At 45.5% G+C, this 22174-nt stretch overlaps 4 protein-coding genes across 7 annotated transcripts in view; 1 reads left to right on the forward strand and 3 right to left on the reverse strand.

The window, feature by feature from the left end:
• Positions 1-139: 139 nt before the first annotated feature.
• LOC147192372 (bMERB domain-containing protein 1) lies at positions 140-4912 on the reverse strand. 2 transcript variants are annotated; one of them, XM_086133098.1, is made up of 6 exons: positions 4736-4912; positions 3150-3264; positions 2711-2784; positions 1425-1539; positions 748-818; positions 140-646 (listed from the first exon to the last, which is right to left on the reverse strand). In XM_086133098.1, exons 1-6 carry the CDS (start codon positions 4758-4760, stop codon positions 528-530), a joined length of 519 nt encoding a protein of 172 aa, XP_085989224.1. In that variant the 5' UTR covers positions 4761-4912; the 3' UTR covers positions 140-527. The 2 variants fall into 2 exon arrangements, with proteins under 2 accessions (XP_085989224.1, XP_085989223.1); XM_086133097.1 differs by having other exon boundaries at positions 3150-3267.
• A 769-nt stretch (positions 4913-5681) lies between these two features.
• mfsd6l (major facilitator superfamily domain containing 6-like) lies at positions 5682-9234 on the reverse strand. Of its 2 annotated transcripts, none has more exons than XM_086134021.1 (2): positions 9115-9234; positions 5682-8374 (listed from the first exon to the last, which is right to left on the reverse strand). In XM_086134021.1, the coding sequence occupies exon 2, from the start codon at positions 8331-8333 to the stop codon at positions 6648-6650; it is 1686 nt and encodes a 561-aa protein (XP_085990147.1). In that variant the 5' UTR covers positions 8334-8374; positions 9115-9234; the 3' UTR covers positions 5682-6647. The 2 variants fall into 2 exon arrangements, with proteins under 2 accessions (XP_085990147.1, XP_085990148.1); XM_086134022.1 differs by lacking the exon at positions 9115-9234 and adding an exon at positions 8879-8990.
• A 637-nt stretch (positions 9235-9871) lies between these two features.
• Positions 9872-17043, reverse strand: LOC147192374 (phosphoinositide 3-kinase regulatory subunit 5-like). Its single transcript, XM_086133992.1, has 18 exons — positions 16940-17043; positions 16720-16822; positions 16002-16102; positions 15846-15914; positions 15623-15761; positions 15386-15455; positions 15114-15291; positions 14862-15030; positions 14434-14502; positions 13596-14344; positions 13375-13497; positions 11921-12052; positions 11627-11720; positions 11467-11543; positions 10710-10803; positions 10540-10622; positions 10342-10460; positions 9872-10081 (listed from the first exon to the last, which is right to left on the reverse strand). Exons 2-18 carry the CDS (start codon positions 16817-16819, stop codon positions 9937-9939), a joined length of 2511 nt encoding a protein of 836 aa, XP_085990118.1. The 5' UTR covers positions 16820-16822; positions 16940-17043; the 3' UTR covers positions 9872-9936.
• Positions 17044-17684: 641 nt separating this feature from the next.
• ntn1b (netrin 1b) overlaps positions 17685-22174 on the forward strand; it is a 29583-nt gene continuing 25093 nt past the window's right edge. The window contains exons 1-2 of one of the 2 annotated variants that reach the window (XM_086133664.1): positions 17685-17986; positions 18069-19111. In XM_086133664.1, coding sequence (XP_085989790.1) covers positions 18097-19111 — 1015 coding nt within the window. In that variant the 5' untranslated portion in view covers positions 17685-17986; positions 18069-18096. Of the gene's footprint in view, positions 17987-18048; positions 19112-22174 lie in introns of those variants that run through there. The other variant, XM_086133663.1, reaches the window with a different exon arrangement.

Below are 22174 nucleotides of genomic sequence, written 5' to 3' on the forward strand. Positions count from 1 at the left end.
CGCAGAACGTGACAACAACTGAGCAGCGAGAACATCTCGCCACAGCGAACACGATCCTCAAATGCAGTGATCCAATTGCATGCTCGTGCGATATTTGACATAACATTCATCTTTCTGACACATAAGTCACGAAACAAGGTTTGAATGTACCTGAAACAAACGCCGATCTTTATTTTTGCACAACACAAACTCTTTGATACTCGCTCTGTGTTACTGCAGTACTGTTAGGAAATCAAAAATGAAAGTAAGCAATCACACACGGCCTTAAGCTTGATGATATGAGTGGCGGTAATTGCCCTGCCAAACAGCCACCGTATTACGAAAAGACTTCATTCCGGTTCCCTCCTGTGGGTCACTTAATGAGATCACATTACAAATAGGATAGTACAAACGCTTTTCATGCAACATTAGGGTAGCATGTACACCGAACGTCTTTCTACTTTGAGGACATATGCTCACTCCCAAGAATTTTCATCACTTCAAAATGCATACAAGGTGCAATGGAGCGTAGGCATGCGCGAGATGCGTTACATGATGGCGCACGTGACGCCGCAGCAGTCTTTCAGTAGCGTTAGTCCAGTTTTCGAGATAAAGGGTGCTGGCGTGCGTGTAGCTTTGGACATCACCTTCTGGTCTTGCAGAGCGCCTGATTTGAAAGGGAGGCGTATTGCTCAATGCTCGGTTCCACCAACTTGGCTAACGTCTTCAATATGATGCTTGTGAATGACAGCGGCACGAGAAGCTCACCTTTGGTCCCCGGAGTGTTGTGGAGCTTGGGCTGCAAGAAGGCTGCCATTTCTCGGTCTTCTTCTCTCTCTCTGGGAAGAACAAATGTTTTTGATCCATGAAGTCGTCGGATCGCGTCACATTTTGAGATCGACACTGCTGAAACTTCAAAGGATAAAAAAAAAAAAAAAGCAAGTGTTGCAAAACAGAGGTCCCCTGCTGATCGAATCAAAACAAAAGCCCTCTGCGCTTGAAGTTTCCCTTCACTGACACCCTTTACTTGTGTCTGACTGCCCAAAAAAGGAATTCTTCATCTCCATCAAAATGTTGAAATCGGCACGACGATGACCAGAAAGTAACCACAATCCTTGATGCAAAAACCAACGCAGCAGAGGGAGACAACGCGGGCAAAGTGTAAAGCAAATTTCATCCTCACATTTTTTTTAGTTCATTGCCGCTTGTAAATAGTCCATGTTTTTGCTATCTGATACGCAGCAGGTCAGACTGAACCGTTTTAGTGTAAGAGGAAGGTCAGGCAGACGGCATGTTTTATCACAGCGTGATGAGAAACAAGTTGGGAAAACAAACCCCAGTAGTAGGCCGGGATAATAGTTTCGACACAGAGCTCAACTTTTTTCCTCCAACAAAGGAGGGGCTGAAGCTTTGGAGGCTTAACCTGCGAGTGTGAAGAACCTCACCTGAGCCGCTCAAATTCCACATCATCTACGAGGAAGTCTCTGGTCTCCACCAGCTTGCTGATCTGCTGCAGCAGCTCCTCCTCCCTCGTCCGATCCTCCTTGGACTTGTCTCGGTCTGTTCAACCGTCACGCCCCCCCCCCCCCCCCCCCCCGTTCAGAGTTATTTTCATGTCAAAAGTGACATTTCAGAGCATCACATATATTCCCCCTCCCCCCTCGAAATAACGACAACATGGTTTGCTCCATAAAAACACACTGCATTCCTCAGCAATGGTTATTGTCTTGGAAAATATAGTTTTGTATCCGTTTATACACTAAAGAAAATGTATACAGTAAATATCAATCTTTTGGTTTTGCTCCCAAAGATGGAAGGCTTTTTCTATGAAGAAAAATGGCCTCTTTCTCCCTACCTCACCGTGTGGGATGTTAAGATGCCGCTATTTCACAGATTCTTTTTGGAGGGTGGGGGTACAATCAATAAGTGTTTTGTTCTGTATTTATATTGTGACATTGCCGTCTTCATCGAGGACGATTATGAATACATTCAAGCTATCTCGTTATTTATTGTTGATGCACTCACTTTAAACACTCTCCACTGCGGTCCGTCTTTTTAGTTGCCACAGCAACGTTTCTCGTGGCTCTACATGTCATACAAACTTCATGGGTGAAGGCGGGGGGGGGATCAACATTCATCAGTGCATTTAGAAGGAAAAAAAAAAGAAAAAAGAAGAGCCTTGAAAATTCTTCAGTCGCTCTCTTTTTTGTTTTTTCCAGCTGAGCTTCAGTGCACACAGTCTCTTCAGAGGCCATCACCGATGAGTAAAAATCTTAACACATGGTTGTGCTTCCTGAGCACATGCTCTGAAAACATGTCTGGTAATTGCAAAAAAAAAACAAAAAAAACATGGCAGAGTTGGTGGAGGCCAACAGATTTGAAAGATGGCTTCGGGGCACGGCACATCCTGAACTGGAGAAGAGGTACGCGTCATTTGCTGACCGAACCTTTTCAAAGATGAAGTCGGAACGCGACAGGTGTTTGTTTCACGTCTTATAAAATCATTTCTTCTTCACACTGTGCACGTATTTGTAACGGACACGTTTATATTGTAGTACGTGTTCATATTATATTATACATCGTAGTTGGCGGCCATTTTAATGGTTACAACAAACTAGCGTTCTAACATTCCCCATGTCCCTCGAGGTACGTTGTAACCAGGTTCGACTGTACATAATGGTGTGTTTCACAACAGGCGCGCTCACTGGAGGTGGCTGCCGTTTGAAAGTACCTGGGACTGAAACCAGTTTCTGCAGCTCTCTCTTCAGCCTTGTGATTTCATTACACAACTGAAAGTCTTCCATCCTGGAGGGGGGGGAAGAAAACACATTCACTTACAAAACGTGACTTTCCAAACAGCAGGATCAGTCCTCTTACAAATCACGCAGCTCCACTCTCATTCTTGAGTGCAATGTCTTAAAATCAATTTCCAATGTCTAATTAAGAGCTTGAGAAGGAACCGTTGGTGAAAATCATTTCAAAGGTACCACAGATAGTTGCTTTGTTGTCCAACAGCAATTTCCCTTGCCCCCTCGGATGAAATGAATCCAAATGCACAGTGAGCCGATCTTATTTCACTGGCCCCAGCAAAATTAGAATCGGATTGTGGTGTGCTGGACGTGCATCTTGACTTGTGTTTATTGATAATAAGATAAGATAATATCTCTTACATGTATCTCAACTCTGACTCTCGCCGCACGAGGACGTTTCGTAGTCGCTCAATTTTGAACAGCTCCCCTTCGATGTCCTCGAGTGCGATTGAGGAATCGGCCATGGAGATGACATCTTCTGATGAAAGATAAACGAAAGGCTATCACATACATTTCGTACATTCGTTTGGAAATATATTTATCCGATGTGCCTTATTAACACAACACAAAGTTTGGCTTGATGATTCTCCAGCACAGTAGAAATGTGATGGATTTGGATACTACCCATTAAAAAGTCCATTTTCCACAAGCTGTCCCATTTAAAGGCAGACATGAACTGTAATCATGTTTGGAATGAAACACCTGCGCACGCGTTTATGCTGCAGGCTCCACTAATTACAGGACTTCTGCAAACTGTTAAGTCAGTTGGCTTGTAGAATGAAAATTGCGAGCCCGCATAAACAACAATAATAGCAGTCTACATGCATTATCGTGGCTAAACTCCATCCATCCGTCCATCCATTGTCTGTAGCACTTGTTCTCATCAGGCTATCTCAACTTTGGGCAAGAGCGGGTTGCTAGTCAATTGCAAGGCACATGTAAACAAACCGCAGTAGCCAGAGAAAACATAAACCAGCACGGGCAAACGTGCTATTTCCACACAGCAGGGCCTGAACCGAGATTTGCAAACAGAGCCAAGCTGCCATAGCTAAATAGCCTCAAGATTCTGTGTAACGTGCATCGTAGAAAACTATGGTTAAAGTTTTATGGAGGATTTACAGTTCAAGTGAGTATGATTGGATTAGTTCCCATATTTTTTTGTATTGGATCAAATTAAATGTCTGGGTGTCCCTAATATTGTGACGCAGGGAGAGTAGGTGTGGGTTAATAATTTTGACAAGTGACAAAATATGAAAATGTAAGAGACAAGTACGAGAAAGTTGTCTCTTCGGTTCACGTGTTAGTTGAAGCCATCGTTTCGTTGTGACTGTACCAGCCTCGAACCGGCCACCTCCTCCACGACAGCCTCCTACTCGTTTACTGCTCATCAAGAGCGATGAGTCACCCGCTCGAGCTGAGATTTACTTTTAATTAACTGTGTTTGGCTGAAAGGACATTTCCACTCTTACATATCGAGTCACTGTTGATACCACGGCTACAACTCACCCAGACATTCACGTGGTGCTGCTGCAACTTCATTCATCAGTGGTCCCCAACCTTTTTTTGTGTGTGTGTGTGTGTCACGAATATCGAATCAATGTTCTGTCGAGCGTTCAGGCAAAGAATGTGTAGCAAATGTATAATGCCTACAGTATGTTGTACACGTCTTGTGAGGAAAATGAGCAGAACATAACGTAGCAAAACCTCTATGTGGTCTACAAAACAAACAAACGAAAACATGCAGTTAAAGGACGACCTTTGAAGCTAATGTTTTATGTTATTTGGAAGGAGAAACTCATACACGGAATGAAACAGTTTTCTGAATAGCACGAAATTACTTGTAAGAATCTGCATGAGTTGTGACGTATACTCCAAATGATCATGTGTAAAAACAAAAAAACGGTTTGTTTTAACCACTGTGACTACACACATAACACATGCATCACCTGATTTCTCATTTGCTTCATCCATTTGCGCCTGGTCCAAAGTGTCGTCTCGTTCAGAAGATGTCTGTTATTCCATGTTCCTCACCAGAAGTCCCCTTCAACAGTGCAGACCAGCACAAGATGCAACGAGGCACTCACGGGCGGGAAATTGCGGGAGAGCTGCGCGTGGATGCTGAAGCCACTCCAACGCTGAGGAATCTGAGATGACCACTGGATGCCGATCACCACTAAGAGACGCCGCCTAGTGGCACGCGCGTACAACGACAGGCCAGCGATGGGATATGCCCAATAACCATCAGCGAACTCCAAAAACGTACTGACCTCAAATGAAGATTCTGTGTGACTTCTACATGATAATGACTAAATAGTCACAATGATTACTCCCACGCAAAGGTGAGTTTGGCACCTGGGCCTTGAACGAGGACCTACCTGACTCATCAATACTGTATCGACTCACCAGAGATGCTGATAACACGTGTCGACATTTTTTTACGAATGATTTTGATCAGAGATGCGAGTAAACTTTTCAGTTTCAGTACTTTGATATTTAGGCCGGCAGACAAGGCCTGATCCTGAACATGAACGCCATTTAAAACGACATGCTCACCGGTGGCAAGTCTGTGCCATTTCACAGATTGCAAAAAAGGAAAAGAATGGTGGTTACACCTGCTGTTTTATCAATCAACTGAGCTCTAACCACAACGGCATTAGCCCAACGGGGGTGGCTCTCTCAACACAATTTCCCGATTGAGTTGCGCTACAAACAACATAATATGGATGAGTTGATTTCACGCATCAGGTTCTTGAGGGGCCGCCCGGCACCCATATGGGGAGCAATTGTGGTCGGGCATCTGTTGCCTTTTGGGACCTTCCACTGCACTGTATATTGATATCCTCGAAGAGCCGCGCTCATTCGTCACAAGTACAAGAGGCAAAGGGGAAATGATTTGTTTTTGAACAAAGTGTTTTACTGTTCAACACAAAGACCGTACAGACCTTCCAAAATAACACATGTCAAGAAATGCCAACTCACTCTCAACTTCACCAGCAGTTAAACGGATGAGGCGGCAAGTGGGTGTGACGGAACACGACTCCACAGCCGTTCAACCTCACCTTATGTACACGTCTGCTATTTGCATTTAACTGAGCCGATTCACAATTGAGCCTTCCTCGCCTTTTCTACAAACCTGCTGGGGGCGTTTGTCCAAAAATGAGCGGCTTGTGTCAATTTACGCATTAACAACAGTTGATGCCTCCGCTCCATAAAAAAACACAAAACAGACAACGCAAAGGAGTAAAAATGACTCAAGGTGGATCACTCAGCTAAAGGTAGTAGAATATTTTTTGTGGTGATGCCGTAATACAAACTATTGTGAAGCCCTGTTGTTTTGGCTTTCACATCCTCACCAAATTAACCAATTTTTTGGGCCTAACTTTTCCTCTCTTATTCACCGAAAAACTCATCTGTTTGGATTTTTGTGCTAAGGCCAAAACAATAAAAGCATTAGTGTCAAAGGTGACCATCTCGTTACTTATTTTAATTCTGGGTTTTGTTTCATAGTTGTGCTATTGGGCTGAAATACCATGTTGAATGTTAATCAAAAATGTATTTAGCCTGATCACTTGTGTTTTCTTTTAGGAAAGCTGATTGCACGTCTTACAAATTCTGTCAGGGTGTGTAAACTTATGAGCCCAACTGCACAGGCAATTGAAAACCTCTTTTTGGAGGAGGCATCAATTACTTGCAGATTTTCACGAAGCGCAGCAGAGCTCGCTCGCGATCTCGGCAACGTGGTCTGGTCCGAATTCTTTTGTCCAAACTGGATGACACTGTTCTACATTGTTCATTTTGCGTTGAAACTTCACACTTGAGTGTTTGGTGCATTCGTTACCGGTGGTCACACTGTACAGACTAGCGGCTTAGTGTCCTTCCATAATTGTTGTTATTGCTGCTGTCGTCTTCCATCGCTTTATCCAGCCAGTCTCTTTCTTCGTCCGACTCCGAGTCGCTGGCCTCACTGGTGTCTGCCGCCAAAAGACGAGAATAGTTGATCCTGTAGTGGTGGGGGGCGTTGCACTGGAGCAGAGGCAGACATATGCACCACAGCATCATAGCCGCGGCCAACCCTCTGAACAGCCACTCCAGCCCACACCAGCGAACCACGAAGCCTCCGGCAAAACTTCCCAGTGCACTCCCCAAGTCTAAAGACAAGACGTTGTAGAGCCTTTTGATACTCCTCTCTGTTCCTGGCGTGGCAATGTCGTCGCTCTGCACCTTCACGGCCCACCAGAAGGCTGCGCAGCTGAAACAGCTCATAAGCTGAGCGGGTAGCACAGCCCACGGTCCCCACAGGAAAGAGTAATACAAACACTGCGACCCGAGAGTGGCCGCCCCCAGCGCCAGCACCCTGCCTGAGCTGAGCAATCGAGTCAGTCGGACAGCCACAAGCGGGAAGGCGGCCTGTGAGAGAGCCGCGAGGCTGAGGGACACGCCCATGTGCAGCTCGGTGCTGCCGTGATCCTGCATCTGCCACAAGAGGAAGTTGTCCACGGCCGAGCGCGTCATCCCCACCAGCAGGGCGGTGACGGCGCATAGCGCCGCGCGCCGGGAGCCTCGTACCAACTGAACGGCCTTGAGCAGCCGGTTGACCTGGCCTTGCTGTTTGTTCAAGTATAGAGGGAGGAAGGCCGCAATGGGCAAGGCCAGCGCTGACACGCCGGCGTAGCAGAAGAAGTGCACGGCGCTCCTGGAGGTGCGTCCGATGATTAAACAGTTTAACCGGCTGACCAGCAGCCCCGCTCCGCCGGCGCCGCATGCGGCTCCGAGTAAAGGCCACACCCCGGCGCTGCTGCACCGGTCTGAAGCATCGGCAAAGTCCAGATAATCGTACAGGCCGTCGTCCGCCGTCCACTCAAGAGGGGCTGCCACCAGCTCCCATCCTGACACTGTGATAAGCACCAAGAAGAAGAGCTGATGTTGAACGTCCATCACCTTCAGGCTGGACAGAAAATCCAATTGGCCTTCCTCTTTATGATCCTCAGCGTCCCGTTTGCGTTGCGACTTCTTCTCCTTCACCGAGGCGAGAGTCGTCGGCTGGAACTCAATCGTGCTGTTGGTATTGTTTGTTCTTACCGCAGGAAGCTGTGAAGTTCTTCCGATTGCAACAGATGTTCTGTTAGTAGGAAAGGCGACAGTAGACCAGGAGTCAGCTGTGCTGACTTTTTGGTGAGACTCTATGGGCGACGGAGTGCTTCTCAGACTCGACCCGTTGCAGGAGTTGATGTGTGTTTGCAGATCTACAGGCGGAAAAAGAACCACGACAAGGGCGGCCACAGCTGAACACACCACAGAGCCGTGTATCACCGCTCGCCTCTTGTTATACATCTTGGCGAGCAAGCTGGCCAGGGGCCGCCACACCAGTGAAATAAGGTGCTTGGTGCCCATGATGATGCCCACCATCTCAGGAGCGAGGCCCAGCTGTCTGAAGTACAGCGTGAGGAAGGGGAGCAGGCAGGATTTGGCGCAGGAGTACACCAAGTGAAAGGCTCTCGCCAGAGCGAGGGTCTGCTTGACATTGATCTGCTTGGTCTTCTTCATGGTGGAGTTCCTGGGTGCTTGATTGGCTTCACATGGAGCAACTAAGGGACACACAGTCAGAGATATGTGTGAGAAAACAAGCAGTCAAAAACAAAACAAACAAACAAAACCTTCCCTTGAACATCGTGATGGGATTTCTCACCCATCCATATGGTGGAAAATGTACTATTTAATACTTATTTCCGGTATTAAATTCAAAAGTGACATTCTTTGCATCGATAGTAGGCCTACTATACGTGAGCTTCACGTTTGGAATTGAAATACTGAAATAAATGAAACTTTTCTGTTTCGCTGAGATTCACTCATTAATGAATGTATACATTTTCGCGATGTACAAATATCACCCTAAATACATTTATTTAAAGAGTGAAAGAATGCTACCAGCTGGCGGGTGATTCAAAAAAAAATATACCTCACAGTTCGAAGCATCATCCAATGCAACCACAAATGTCAATTTAAAATGGATTACTCAGCGTTGGTGTCAATCAAAACTGATCATAGAGAGAATGTTTGACATTTGAAGACGTTTCTCCTCCAACGTGTACCTGATGAAATGTCCGTCGAGCGCGCGTACGCTTATCACCCAAACGCTTATTTCAAATCAAGTTTAAAAAATATCACTGAAGCGAAGTTTCATTTCGTGCTGTCGAAAAGAATAAGGAACTTGTCAGTCACTAACACCCGTCAGGCCGGATGCGCCGGTTCGAAACGTGGAGTTAGCGTCCACGTCATATTACCCTCCGCTGCCTTCACATCATAAAATAAAACATGAAAGATGTACCTTTTTGTCTCTTCCCTGCCCGACGTCTTAAATCGCTTCGGGTACATCTTCTTCCATCACGTAGTGCAGCATTAAGACAACTACTTCTTAGTACCTCCACCTGTTCCCAGATGGCACTTGTTCGGCAACGTTTACAGGACACCTGGACATTTCTTTTTCGTAAGACTATAGCGACCCCTTCAGACGCGGATGCCTAAGTACAAACGTTTCATTTAGGGCTATAAAGTTTGGCATCCAAAAACATTTGGTTGCCAATGACAACGTCTCACCATAACTCTTACATGCACAAACTCTTTTGAGCATGCGTTTGCATGGGAATATGTGAATACGCAACCTATCCGTCCATTCTGTGTACCTGTCAAGGAAGTAAAGTTGTGCACCATCAGTAAATTTGCAATACCCAAGATCATTTCATTGAAAAACATTTTTTATTGTGTGTGTGCGAGACAAACTGTGCAAAACATAATGCCATAAACAGCTTAAAAACAAATACTTATAGATAACACACAAAAAAAAACAATGAGCTCGTCAGCTTTTTAAATACAGTACAGCGATTAAAAATACTGTACTATTATAAAGAGCACGTATCTTGAGGCGATGTTGAAGAAAGTCTTGACAATTGAGAATGACTCTAAGAACAAAAATGACAACAACAACAAAATCCACATGCTTCCACTCCATAATGTGTTGCAGAATAACAACATTGTTACACAACTGTGTAACAATGTTGCCTTCCCCCCCCCCCCCCCCCCCCAATTCATCAGTTTTCATCTATTTTCTTTTTGTCGCCATTGTTGGTGGTCCATTCCAGTCAAGGTATTTTCAGGCATGCGAGGCAGAGAAAGAGATGAAGGGAAGGCAAAGCATGGAACAGTAAGATGGGTTGAGAGGCTGGACTTGGCCTGGTGAAGGTTTGTATTTCCAGTCTGAACTGCTTCCCGGTTTACAGCACAAAGACACTTCAAGCCTAAGGACACAGACAATAATTTATGGTCATGTAAAGAAGTTGGAAATGAAACTCAACTCATTTCAACGTCGCCCCTGAACGGCAAGATGTCACAAGATGGTACCAAAATCCTACTTTTATTGCTTTGGCCTCAGCGTGAAAACAGTGAATCTGTGATGTTTCATTTATTTATTTATCTTTGCAAATAATGTAGCATAGGTTAAAAAAAATACAACGATATTGTAGCCTATAAGGCTTTTTTTTTGTGTGCTTCGTAGTACCTGGTGACGCTTTGCAGAAACTTCCTCTCGTCTTGATCCAGACACACACCAAAGGTGGTCCCAGCTTTCCCACCGCTGACCTCAACTCTGTTGACGTTCACCTCCGATTTCGAGGAATTCTACCAGAGAGTTGTAAAGGGAATGGGTCAGAAATAAAATAAAATGTGTTATTTTCAATATGTACAATAAAATGTTTACCTGGCTGCTGCTCTTTTTAGACTTGGGGCAGTGCTTTTTTGGGACTTCCGTCACTGAGAGCCATAAGCTTTCGGTTCTATACTCTTGATAGACACAATGCGAATGCATTTCACTATGTTAGATAGTTAGAAAATAAATGTTGAAAAAAAGGAATAGATGAAATAGCAGACCTAAATGCTCAGCTTTGCTGAAGGCTTTGTAAATATTGACGGATGTGCAAAACATTTCTGCTTGGGTCCGTTGACTCCTTCCACTGCAGGCCACCTGCAATCAATGAACTGAACTGGTTGAAAAATATGGTGACTCAACATTTAATTCTGTTCGTGCTAAGTGCAATGTCCAGTTCAAAGTAGCCCCATTTTTTTTCCATCATTCAAAACAGTTGCCAGGTGTGTATGTTATCTTTGCAAATAATGTAGCATAGGTTAAAAAAAATACAACGATATTGTAGCCTATAAGGCTTTTTTTTTGTGTGCTTCGTAGTACCTGGTGACGCTTTGCAGAAACTTCCTCTCGTCTTGATCCAGACACACACCAAAGGTGGTCCCAGCTTTCCCACCGCTGACCTCAACTCTGTTGACGTTCACCTCCGATTTCGAGGAATTCTACCAGACCGTAACCGTTTACCTTATAAAACGTATTTATTATTCCTAATTGGTCATGTAACATGTCCATGCCAAGATTTTGTCAAAGTGGCCTAAGGAACAACAATTGCACACTTTACACCCTCTTTTTTGTTTTTGCTTGTTCCTTTTTAGCCTCGTTGTTGTTTTGAAGAGGCCGTCCTGTCGAATGCAAATGAGCCACAGCACAGACAGAAAATTTTGCGGTGCAATTTCACACTTGCCGCTTGGGTAGACACGCCAGACACCCAACTATTTGTATGAAACCCATTAAAATGTTTCATAATTTGCTCCATTTTAGCACCTTATTATAGGCCACACTCAGCGTTAAGGGGACAGCCTCGCTCTCTTCATCGATCCCAAACCTCTTGCTGGCAGCACCTGTGAGAACAATGCCATTCACATTAGACAAAGTGCATGTCTGCTCTGTTTGTCAAGTGTATGTCTGCTTCGGTGTGACTCACCCATAGTTTTGACCGCTCTGGTTGCAGCCGTGTGTCCGAGTTCTACAGAATGAATAAATACTTCACTTCTCTTCTCTCCGCCAGCCAGGGTCAGCTGTGCAGACGAAATTAAATGAGAAAAAAAAACACACTTTCCACATTGATGAACCTCTGAATCAATTAAGAGTTCAGAATTTCACCCAAAATACTTTGTACAATTATGATAATTGTTGGTCTGTGCAAGATACTGTACTGTGATTGGATGACCTTGGTGAGCTTTTGATATGAACTCAGTGATTCTTGCAGTGTACAAACCTCAGCCCGGTAGAGCTGCACCAGGACAGGTTGGTCTGCATGCCTACAGTAGTAAAGAATCAAGTCAGCCATCAAGGGAAGCTCCACCTCCCGGCCGTTATTTTCGGAGACACTTTCTTCTTTCCATGCAGGCTGCAATACAGAAAACACCTCATTTGACTTAAAATGTTATATAAGGTATTTCTAGGAGCGTAGTCCACTTGAACAAGACATTTTTAATCCCCATAACAGGTGGTGGCAGTAGGTGGGTTTGATTACCTTTATATTAGTGGTCCCCAACCAGCGGTCCGCAGACCGGTACCGGGCCTCGGCCCGTTTGGGACCGGGCCGCTCAGAGGCAGACCTGCGACCTGTGAGCAAATTGACTCCACCAGACGTGACGTGACGAGAATCACGCTTATTTCGCACATGATGTGCGAAATATGCCCGACTCGAGCCAATTGGAGTTCTCCTTTAAAGCTTGCGTGGAAAGTTGAAATAAACAGAATCCGCCAATAAACGAAAGAAGTAGTAAAAAGAAAGTAAAAGTAACAAACTGACCAAACGTACAGCTTTATACGCGCAGCTGATAGGCAGCCATGACCTCCGAAGATGAAGCGATTTTGACAAGAGAAGCTCCCGCCCTCGCGGTATCTCGGGAGCGACGTGGACGAAGAAGCTTTTCTGTGTGGTATGTCGTCAAAAACAAGGTAATACAAGAAACCTGTTGAATCATTCGAACAAGTCGCAAAAATTCGAGTATGAACAGCCTGCCCTCGTAAACGTTGATAGTTTCGTCGCTATTATCTTGCCAGTAACCACCGAATGGAAACAGCAATCAATCGCGCCATCTTTTGACCAGTCCCATATGCAAGTAGCAATGATGCTATTGCTAACGCCGTATGTAGGACCGTAACCGTTTACCTTATAAAACGTATTTATTATTCCTAATTGGTCCATTTCTTAGTTCACGGTGTTAATTTATTTTATTCTGCATTTGTTGTGGAGTACAATAACACTGTTTGAAAGGAATTGACGTGAATAAAATGTTGAATTACTCTATTGTCGTGGTTGTCGGTACCGGTGCTTTAAAACTGGCAATTTAAAAGGAATAACAAAAAATCGTTGCCGCCAACAGTATGTACTTGTCTCAACCGGTCACAAAAAAGTTTGGGTGCCACTTCGCTGTTTGACTTCTGCTACAGGTTTTGGTGGTGGCCATCTTTATGTTCGTGAAGCCGAGAGCAAACACTGACCCAAAGGAATGAAGAACTGAAAGATTTGAAAAATGTCTGCTGACAAGATAACTGCGTGCCTTGTTCAAGGAGTGAGAAAGTAAGCAAGTGGTGTTGCTGTTTTTCGGTGAAAGTGTACAAATTGGCGCTGATCCATCATTTGTTTCCCTTCGGGGCCATGTTGGTGATCATCGAGTGAATGAATGAAGCAGACTGTGCTTATTTTTTCAATTTGATTACCTGACAAAGCACATCTGAAGAGAGACTGAGCAGACTGTGGACACTCCGATCATACCAGGGATCCATCATTCCCAACATCTGGGCTAAATCTGTGGTGCTGTCATCTCGGCAAACACCATTAGGCTGCCAACAAGATGTGAGGGGGGATTAATCGACGCTGAAAACCCAGACAACAAATGCACAGCGGAAAGGAGTATGAAGTTGTAAACAAGTGATCTCACCACAGAGGCAGCTTTAGTTGGATGTCCTGATGAGTATCTTTCTCTGGGATTTCCTGTAAATGTCCTTTTTGAGGGAACAAAGTAAAACTGCAACCGGCACATCTTGGTGAGTCTGGGACATTTTGCCTCTTTCTCCTGCAGGTCGCTGTAAGCCCTCGCCAGTCGTCCGGCCTCTCTGTCCCGACCGAAGACGAGGACTTGCACCAGAGTCTGCGCTGCGTCGGTTTCGGTGCAGCTCAGGATGGGCCTTCTGCGGATGCAAAGATGCTTCTGGGGTGAAAGAGGCTCTTCACCGGTGAAAGGACAGGACACGGTAAATGCATGCAGAAGTTGATCTTGGTTGGATCGAGATTGTTTGAGCTGTGTCCCAAGACTGCGTGGGTTCTTGAAAAACAAGGAGAAGTTCTCCATGCCTAGGAGGCTTTTGGATTTTTTCTTGGGCTTCTTTCTACACTTTGACTCACTCTTTTGTCCCTCAGCTGTGCCCTTATGTCCTCCGACTTCAGTGAAGTCACTTTCCACAAATAATGAGCCACATGTTGTGGACACCGAAGAGCTGGAAGACGGAGAGTGACAGGACAACGAGTCCCTCGAAGAGGAAGGTGGCGTGGAGAGAGGATGGTTCTCCAAGCCCTGATCCGCTTTGCTGCTCTGCATGACTTCTTCCTTCACATCATCCTCATCTCTTGTGAGACATGCCAGAGAGGAATCCAGGTAGCATTCGTTCATGAGAATAGTATTGAGAAAATCTGGAATATGAAGAACACGGTTATGGGAGTTCACGAGATGTTTGAGATCAGTTAACATGTTTGTGTGGAGTCGTTCAAAAGGTTCTCACCAAAGTTGTCGTTTTCCCAGTATCTGGTGTGACATTGGGGAAAGGGTAGCAGGAAAGTCTCAGCGAGCCCTAACGACACAGGAAAAAAATGCTGAGATTGAGGAGCAGTGAGGTCTGAGGTTGGTCTTGACAGGCAGGTCACTGCTGATAATTACCACTACTGGTGTTCATTTAATTCTCAACCGCCTGGAGTGTCTATAGACTATTAAAAAAATATATATACTGTATATATAACACTACTGTACATAATTAAAATAAGTCATTTGGATGGCACCCTGATTTGTAATATGGCGAACAGTGGTTCTGTCATCGCCATGGAAACTGTGATTCACCTACCTTAGTGGTCAATAGACTGCAGCGGTTTGGGCACCTGTCCATTTGTGATTGTGCACAAAGCTGTATGAAGTCTGCTCCGATACGTGACTTACCAGTATCCATGTAATCGTGTCCACTTGTGGGAAGAAGGCCTCGTCTGAGCCCATCAAGCGTCTGTACAAGACGCTCTCGGGCAGCGCTAAGATCTGCTGTGGAGGCTGCTGTCTCCATGCAGCAAGTTACCTTCTCCAGTAGCTGCTCCAGCTCAACCGGCTGTTTTGTCTAGAGGAATGTCGGGGCGTTTGTTTTAGGGAGAAATACCCAGAAACCAAGACATGTGAAAAGAAATAGAAGCTCATCGCCACCTGCAAGGCATCACGGAGTCCAAGCAGGTGGATTTTGGTGCCCAGAGCAGCTTGGAAGCTGTGCAAAATGAGGGTGATAGTGATGTCTCGCTTGGACTGATGGCTTACGCTCAGCTGCTTGGAGACCGATTGGACCTCGGGCGGGACGTCTTCATCTGGACTCACTAAGAGCACGATCCTGACCAACACCAACACCCATACGCACAAAGAAAGCAATTATTTCTTTATCCTACAGATGCATATTCAATCTTCAGGTGTCTGATTGAGCTTACATGGTTTTAGAGTGTTGGTTCTCGGTGGCAATGCCGTGCTCCGTCTTTACCAGTCTTTGAAACGATATGCCTAAATCAAAAGTAGAGTCAGTGTAGGCGGGCGACACCCTGAACTGGTTGCCAGCCAATTGCAGGGCAGGCGTAGACGAGCAACCCTTGGTGCTCACAATCACAATTTAGTGCGTTCTCAATTGAACAAACGATGCTAAAAATCCCTTTGCACGTTTTAGGCTTCACCTGGTGCTCTGAGCTCACTGTAGATGATATTCAGCAGGCGTTGGCAGGCGGTGCAGTAAGGATCCGGCCAGGACAGGAAATGGTGGAAAAGCAGGTAAGCTTCCAACAGCACATTACAATCTGGGTGTAGGTAAGGTGTCTGAGGGGCAAGAAAATGTGAACGGATGATGATGTTAGACGGTGCGTTAAGTCCGGAGAGACCGCTTGAATGGCAACCACTCACTTTTAAAAGTGTTGAGGAAAACAGGAGAGTAAGCGGCACCACCAATTCGTACCGACATTGCACAAGCACCTGCAAAAGACGGAGAGTTAAAAATGCCGTCACCCCTCTGACTGCGCTGACCACGGTGGAAAAGGGTGTTGCCGGGTGAATTTTCACCTCCTTTGTTTTCTTGAGAATTGTCTGCAGAAGGAACGGGAAGTTGTGGGGATCTCTCATGACCAGTTCCTCCAAACACCAGCGGTTCATGCACAGACCGGCTGATCAGACAGACGAAAGCACGCATGCAACTTATTTCTCTTTTTGGGTTTCACTCTGATGACGGGTGGGAAACATGTTCTCTGTTTATGTTTTTTTTTTTGGTTTTCCGTTTGTGTAGCTTGGTCGCCAGGATTGAACGCCTGCTGAGCAAATGAAGTAAGATAATGGACAGAAAAGACTTCCCTCCAGCTTTTCAATCTTGTCTCTGTACATGGACTGACGCATAGCAAAGACTCAACAAAGCAGTCACAATCATATTTCACAAGTAAAGGCATTGAAGAGCTCCCAAGAGACTTGTTGAGCCCCAATCACCACAAGCGTGAGAGAAAATAGATGCATGAACATTTGAATCATATTCTGGAGAAATAGAGTGACTGACGTCATGACATCACGCAGACTAGTTCAGACCGAATCTGAATATGCCACTGCTGGTTGCAGCCAAAAACTCTGGAGCAAAACTCAAGCGATGTTGAGATGCTGTTTGCGCATCGCTGTGCCCCCCAAAGGAAAGGTAAAAGATTGCAAGTTTTCTGCTCACCAATATGAATTCACACCCCTTTCATAACTGTATCTCGTTTTTCTTTGAGCCAATCCATGTTTTGCTGTTGGTTCCTACCGTTCCAAAGTTGCTTGTCAGGAGTGTTGAATTCAAGGTCACAGAGGCAGCGTTCAAGGACATGCTGCAGGCGATCCTGCGTGCACGAGTTTTGTTCCATCGTCTCCAGTTGCGTTCACAGCAGCCACGGATAAGAAAAAAGGGTAAATGAAAAGAAGCAGTCTATTATTGTATAAACACAACCTTTAAAATGATCTTATTATATTTAAGTTTCCATTACCTACAATTTTTTCGGAGCTGATTATTGATCCCTCAGGATAAAAGATATGCTTGAGAGAATCAGATGCAGAACAACAAATGTCCAGTCTACACAATGCCGCCTCCCACTTCCTACTCACACCATTCGCTTACAGTCTGCCCAAGCTCAGAAGACTGGCCACAACTTCTTCATTTTCATTCAGAAATTTAGCAGCTGACGACCAGTGTCATCTCAAAACTGCCACGGAAATGACTCTGCAAGTACGACTTCCTACTTGACACCTATTTTTCCCATAACAACATATCCACCGAGTGGTGATAGAAATGATGATTCAAATAAGAATGAAACCAATCAAATCGAATGCGACCAATTTTCTATTGGCCTCTCCCGAATGAGTTTGTTCCAGACTGATATTGCCCATTATTTCCGTACAACGCCACATCTATAATTAGAATACGACTGGAAATGGATTGCTCTGAGACTCCTCAGGAAGTGTGACCTTTGGGACGTGGCCGCTCATATGGATGTTTCGATATTGTTTCACAGTGCCAGGGAAGCGTGACGAAATGATTTGCTATTACCAGACCGATGATTACGTTGAAAAAACTGTACATCGATGTGATAGAACATTTTTGGGATATTATTTAAATGAATAGTTTTTTAAAAAAATGAATTAATTGTTGTGCTGAATGGGCTCAACACGCACACTGAATGTAGTACGTGATTTCAACCACTAGATGACGCTGCCGCCCACCAGTGATTGCTCGATTGTCGATCCCTCTCCCCTGGAGGAGTGAGAGGACCCCCCTTTTTCTGCATCCCACCACAGATGGAACGGGGCAGACAGAGCCGAGGGTGGCCAGAGGTGTGACTGACTGTGGACACACACAGACAGAGCGACTCACAGCCAGCCGGACCTTTCGCATCATCTCATTTCTTCAGAGAGGAAAACACAGGAGCTCAAGTTTGTGTGCGCGTAACTGAAAAGGTTATGATTGATATTTTTAGGAGTTTTGCAGCACGCTAACCGGCTGAGTAGGTTTGACTTTTGTTAGGGCTCTTTTCCCGGTAAGAATATCTCCTACTCGTACTCGTGAATGTACTCGATTGTCATCTTTTCAAGTGCGCTGATGTTCTTTTCTCCTGCCAGGCCAAGTCCCCGCGCCGCACGGACTACAATGCGAAGGATTTTGGAGCTTTGGCTCACCTTAGTGACATTCTGCGCCCTGGGCGAGAGGGTTTTGGGGGGCTACGGGCTGAGCATGTTTGCCGCCCAGTCCTCCCCCCCGGACCCGTGCTACGACGAGAACGGGAATCCCCGAAGGTGCATCCCCGACTTTGTCAACTCAGCCTTCGGCAAGGACGTGCGAGTGTCGAGCACGTGCGGCTCCCCCGCGGCCAGATACTGCGTGGTGTCCGAGAAGGGGGACGACAGGACGCGAGACTGCCACACCTGCGACGCGGGGGACCCCAAGAAGTATCACCCGTCCGCTTACTTGACGGACCTGAACAACCCGCACAACCTCACCTGCTGGCAGTCGGAGAACTACGCGCAATATCCCCAGAACGTCACCCTCACCTTATCCCTGGGCAAGAAGTTCGAGGTCACTTACGTGAGCCTGCAGTTTTGCTCCCCCAGGCCAGAATCCATGGCCATCTACAAGTCCATGGACTACGGCAAGTCCTGGGTGCCGTTCCAGTACTACTCGACCCAGTGCAAGAAGATGTACAACCGGCAGAACAAGGCGGTGATCACCAAGCAGAACGAGCAGGAGGCCATCTGCACCGACTCGCACACGGACATGCACCCCCTGACCGGGGGTCTCATCGCCTTCAGCACCCTGGACGGGAGACCCTCGGCGCACGACTTCGACAACTCGCCGGTGCTCCAGGACTGGGTGACGGCCACCGACATTAAGGTCATCTTCAGCCGGCTGCACACCTTCGGGGACGAGAACGAGGACGACTCGGAGTTGGCCCGAGACTCGTACTACTACGCCGTGTCCGACCTGCAGGTGGGCGGACGGTGCAAGTGCAACGGCCACGCGTCCAAGTGCGTCAAGGACAGAGAAGGTCAGCTGGTGTGCGAGTGCAAGCACAACACGGCGGGACCAGAGTGCGACAGGTGCAAACCTTTCCACTATGACCGACCCTGGCAGCGCGCCACGGCGAGGGAGGCCAACGAGTGTGTCGGTAGGCCAAAATCCTCCTTTATTATTTGCTTTCTCTTGTCATTACTTGAATCGGCTACTGTGGGATAACACCAATTGTCTAATTATGGTCAAACTCGCCCTTTACCCGCGGGAATTGCGCATTGACGGATGGAATCAAAGGTCTAGTTTTCCCAAAAGGAAAACCAAACCCGTTTTTGACATGCGCACATTTCGAATTAATTATACCGTAGCTTCTCAAAAACCACCATCCAGCCTGTTTTTCATTTGTAATGTTTGTGTGTGTGTGTATGTATATTTAAATATATATACTGTATATATAAAATGACATACCTCATTTATTTTGTTAACGATTAATTAAGGACACTCCTTCCATTTCTGCAGTTCAATCTCAATTCTGTCCCCTGTACTTGCATGGGTTTTGTAATAATAATTATAATAATTTTCTGAGGGGTACTGCGGCTTCCTCTCACATTCGCAAAACATGCATTTTAGGTGAAATAAAGATTCTTAATTGATCATGTGTGTGAACGTGAGTTTAAAAGATCAAAGATTGTTTTTTTAAGTGTGTCCTGCGATTAGCTGGTGACCAGGGTGGCTTTTGCCCCGAGTTGGGATTGGCGTCCAGCTCACCAACAATGGTGGATAACGCAGAAAGCGCTTTACAAAACGGACGGATGGATTTATATTGTTATTTAAAAATCAGTCGCCATAAAATAAAACAACTTAAAACCAGCTGATTAACACCATTGTTAAACAGTATAATATTTAGCTTAACTTAAAGTAATTCTATAACTTTGGCTACAGTGTTGTTTCCCAAATATCCGCCCACTGATTGATGAGGATGCCCTTTTGTAAACTGCACCTCAAGAAAATTCCAGAGGAGAAAAGAATGCGTAGGAAGTAATTTCAATAACAACAAGTGCGCCTTTAGCTTTCCAAACGTGTTATGCTGCTTTGAGCATGTTCCCCAATCCTGCAGCCAGAAGGAAGCATTGCAGCTGCAGTGACAGACTTCAGGGGCGTGTTGTGTTTCCTTAAGAAGGTGCCAGTCCAGAATGGACCGACAATTAGGCCGCTTTTAGTGACATTTTATGGCACCGACAGAGCCGCCTTAAAAAGCCTGCGAGCAATTCAGAAAGGGAACACACTGGGAGGTCATTTGAATCCTGATTTAAGAGTTCAGTGCAAGTGAACGTATGGCGGTACTGTTTATTTTTTCAAGCAGAGCTAGGGGGTGCCTTGGGGCGGGGGGGCAGTATCAACAACTCACTGCCCCGAGCACCGTCAAGCAAAGCTGGAAAAGTAACAAGTTGTGACAATGCGTTGCTTTGCTCAACTAAACAGGACAAGTGAACAAGTTGTTCCCCTTGGCCTGCGCCTTTGGCCCCTTGCAAAGGCGGCATGTGAGGGTATTTTACTCAAACAAAAAGCTTGTTACGTGTGGCATCCATCTCGCTGTGTGTGGGAGGCGGCGGCCTCCTTTCGCCATCACTCCTTGTTTTGCACGGGAGCAGTTGTCATCGGTTAAACACACACGCACACACGTCGAAAAATCCGAATGAGGACATCTTCCAAAGAGGAAATAATCAGGAAGGTCTGACACAAAGCATGGCAAGGAGACCTGAGGGTGGGACTGCTTCATTAAGGTCGGATGAACAGTAGCTATTCAGTCCTGAGCTTTCTCATTGCTGTAAAAGCAAGTGAAGAATGCATTCGGGGTGCACAGCATATGGAAAAAATATCAGATATTGCAAAGACGTGGGATAAATTAAACTTTCATATGGAATTGTCTGCTTTGATGACTTTGGCCAGTCAGATGCAAGCTTAAATGTTCATCATCATCTAATAAGAAAACAGTAGAAGCTCATTTTGCCAGATGAAAAGAAAAAAAAATTATTTCTTTCATGAGATCATAAAAATGTTATTTCTTCAGGGCACATGCTAAATATCGCATTTATATTGATCTTGCGATATTCAAGACCCATATCACACATTGCATCTTTTTCCAGTATCGTGCAACACTAGTATACAGGACGTGTAGTGGGCACAACATTGGCTCCCTGCCCTTGCACTTCATCCAGTGTGATTCATCAATATGTTTGCGATCATTTTTTAAAAACGTGTTCTTAGAAAAGAGGGTCGAAGTGGGATTTATGAAAAGTTTTTCCCACTTATAGGTGCCATTTCGAATCAATCTAAATGACTGAGTCACAATCATATTTCAAATCCTCCAGTATGAAATGTGCTTGATAAATTGTGAACTCCCCCTTGGATGGCAAGTGACAGACAGAAAGCATCCAGAGGACGATTATTGTGTGTGGATTTCATGTCGTTGAGAGAAAAGACATTTGATGACACGGGTCGTGTCTCGGGCAGCTGCTTCATATTCTCTCCATGTGCGGTGTCGCAGTGTCGTTGAAACGCCAGCGACCCCCCCAACTGCCTGGCCTGACTGATGGGCTGCAAAGGCAACTGTGTGGGAAACTCTTGCTTGCCAAATGGATACCGGGAGTTGGAAACGATCGTTTTTAACATTCACGTGTGTAACTCTTGCCGTCGTAATACTTTGCAATTAGAGCCGATGAACAGGTGAGAATGAAGATGAAGATGATGACGATATTGTTGCACTCTTGTCATCCCACCATGTGGACATATGCCCAAAAAATCCAAAGCCAAATCATCAAACCGGTGAATCAATCACGGATTGCGTGAATTCCTATTCAAACGTTATTGTCAACCTCTCCAAGAAATTGGGACCAAATATACGATTCCATCTTTTAAGAACAATTTTAGGAAGTCTTTTGTTTCTGGTGCACAATGGATGGTCTGTTATGGGGTGCATGTGTAATATTGATGTGAAAGAACTTAATAGGACTCAGGGCGACCCTCAACCCAATGTTAGCATTCTAAATGTTCTTCTAGATGAACGGACAAAAAAAAAAAAATAAATCGCAATTCCAAAATGCTCTTGTGTCCATACTACAGTTGCAAGAGTCGCGCACAAAGTAGATTAGGAAGGAGTTGATTGTGTCAATTACTGGTTGGCAGCTACACAGTTACTCCAATAGTTCTGGGGGAAGGG

Source organism: Hippocampus guttulatus, chromosome 16, assembly GCF_054856545.1.
Source record: "Hippocampus guttulatus isolate MCC_2025c chromosome 16, RoL_Hgut_1.0, whole genome shotgun sequence".
NCBI classification, from domain to species: domain Eukaryota; kingdom Metazoa; phylum Chordata; class Actinopteri; order Syngnathiformes; family Syngnathidae; genus Hippocampus; species Hippocampus guttulatus.

Coding starts and splice junctions, on each gene's coding strand:
- LOC147192372 (XM_086133097.1), bottom strand. CDS start 4,760: ATGGATGAAGCAAATGAGAAATCAG. Junction 3,268..4,735: donor TGAAGCAAATGAGAAATCAG/GTGATGCATGTG, acceptor ATCTTTCATCAG/AAGATGTCATCTCCATGGCC. Junction 2,785..3,149: donor GAGTCAGAGTTGAGATACAT/GTAAGAGATATT, acceptor CCCCCCCTCCAG/GATGGAAGACTTTCAGTTGT.
- mfsd6l (XM_086134021.1), bottom strand. CDS start 8,333: ATGAAGAAGACCAAGCAGATCAATGTCAAGCAGACCCTCGCTCTGGCG.
- LOC147192374 (XM_086133992.1), bottom strand. CDS start 16,819: ATGGAACAAAACTCGTGCACGCAGGATCGCCTGCAGCATGTCCTTGAA. Junction 16,103..16,719: donor TGACAAGCAACTTTGGAACG/GTAGGAACCAAC, acceptor CTGTCTGATCAG/CCGGTCTGTGCATGAACCGC. Junction 13,498..13,595: donor CAACTAAAGCTGCCTCTGTG/GTGAGATCACTT, acceptor TCTTGTTGGCAG/CCTAATGGTGTTTGCCGAGA.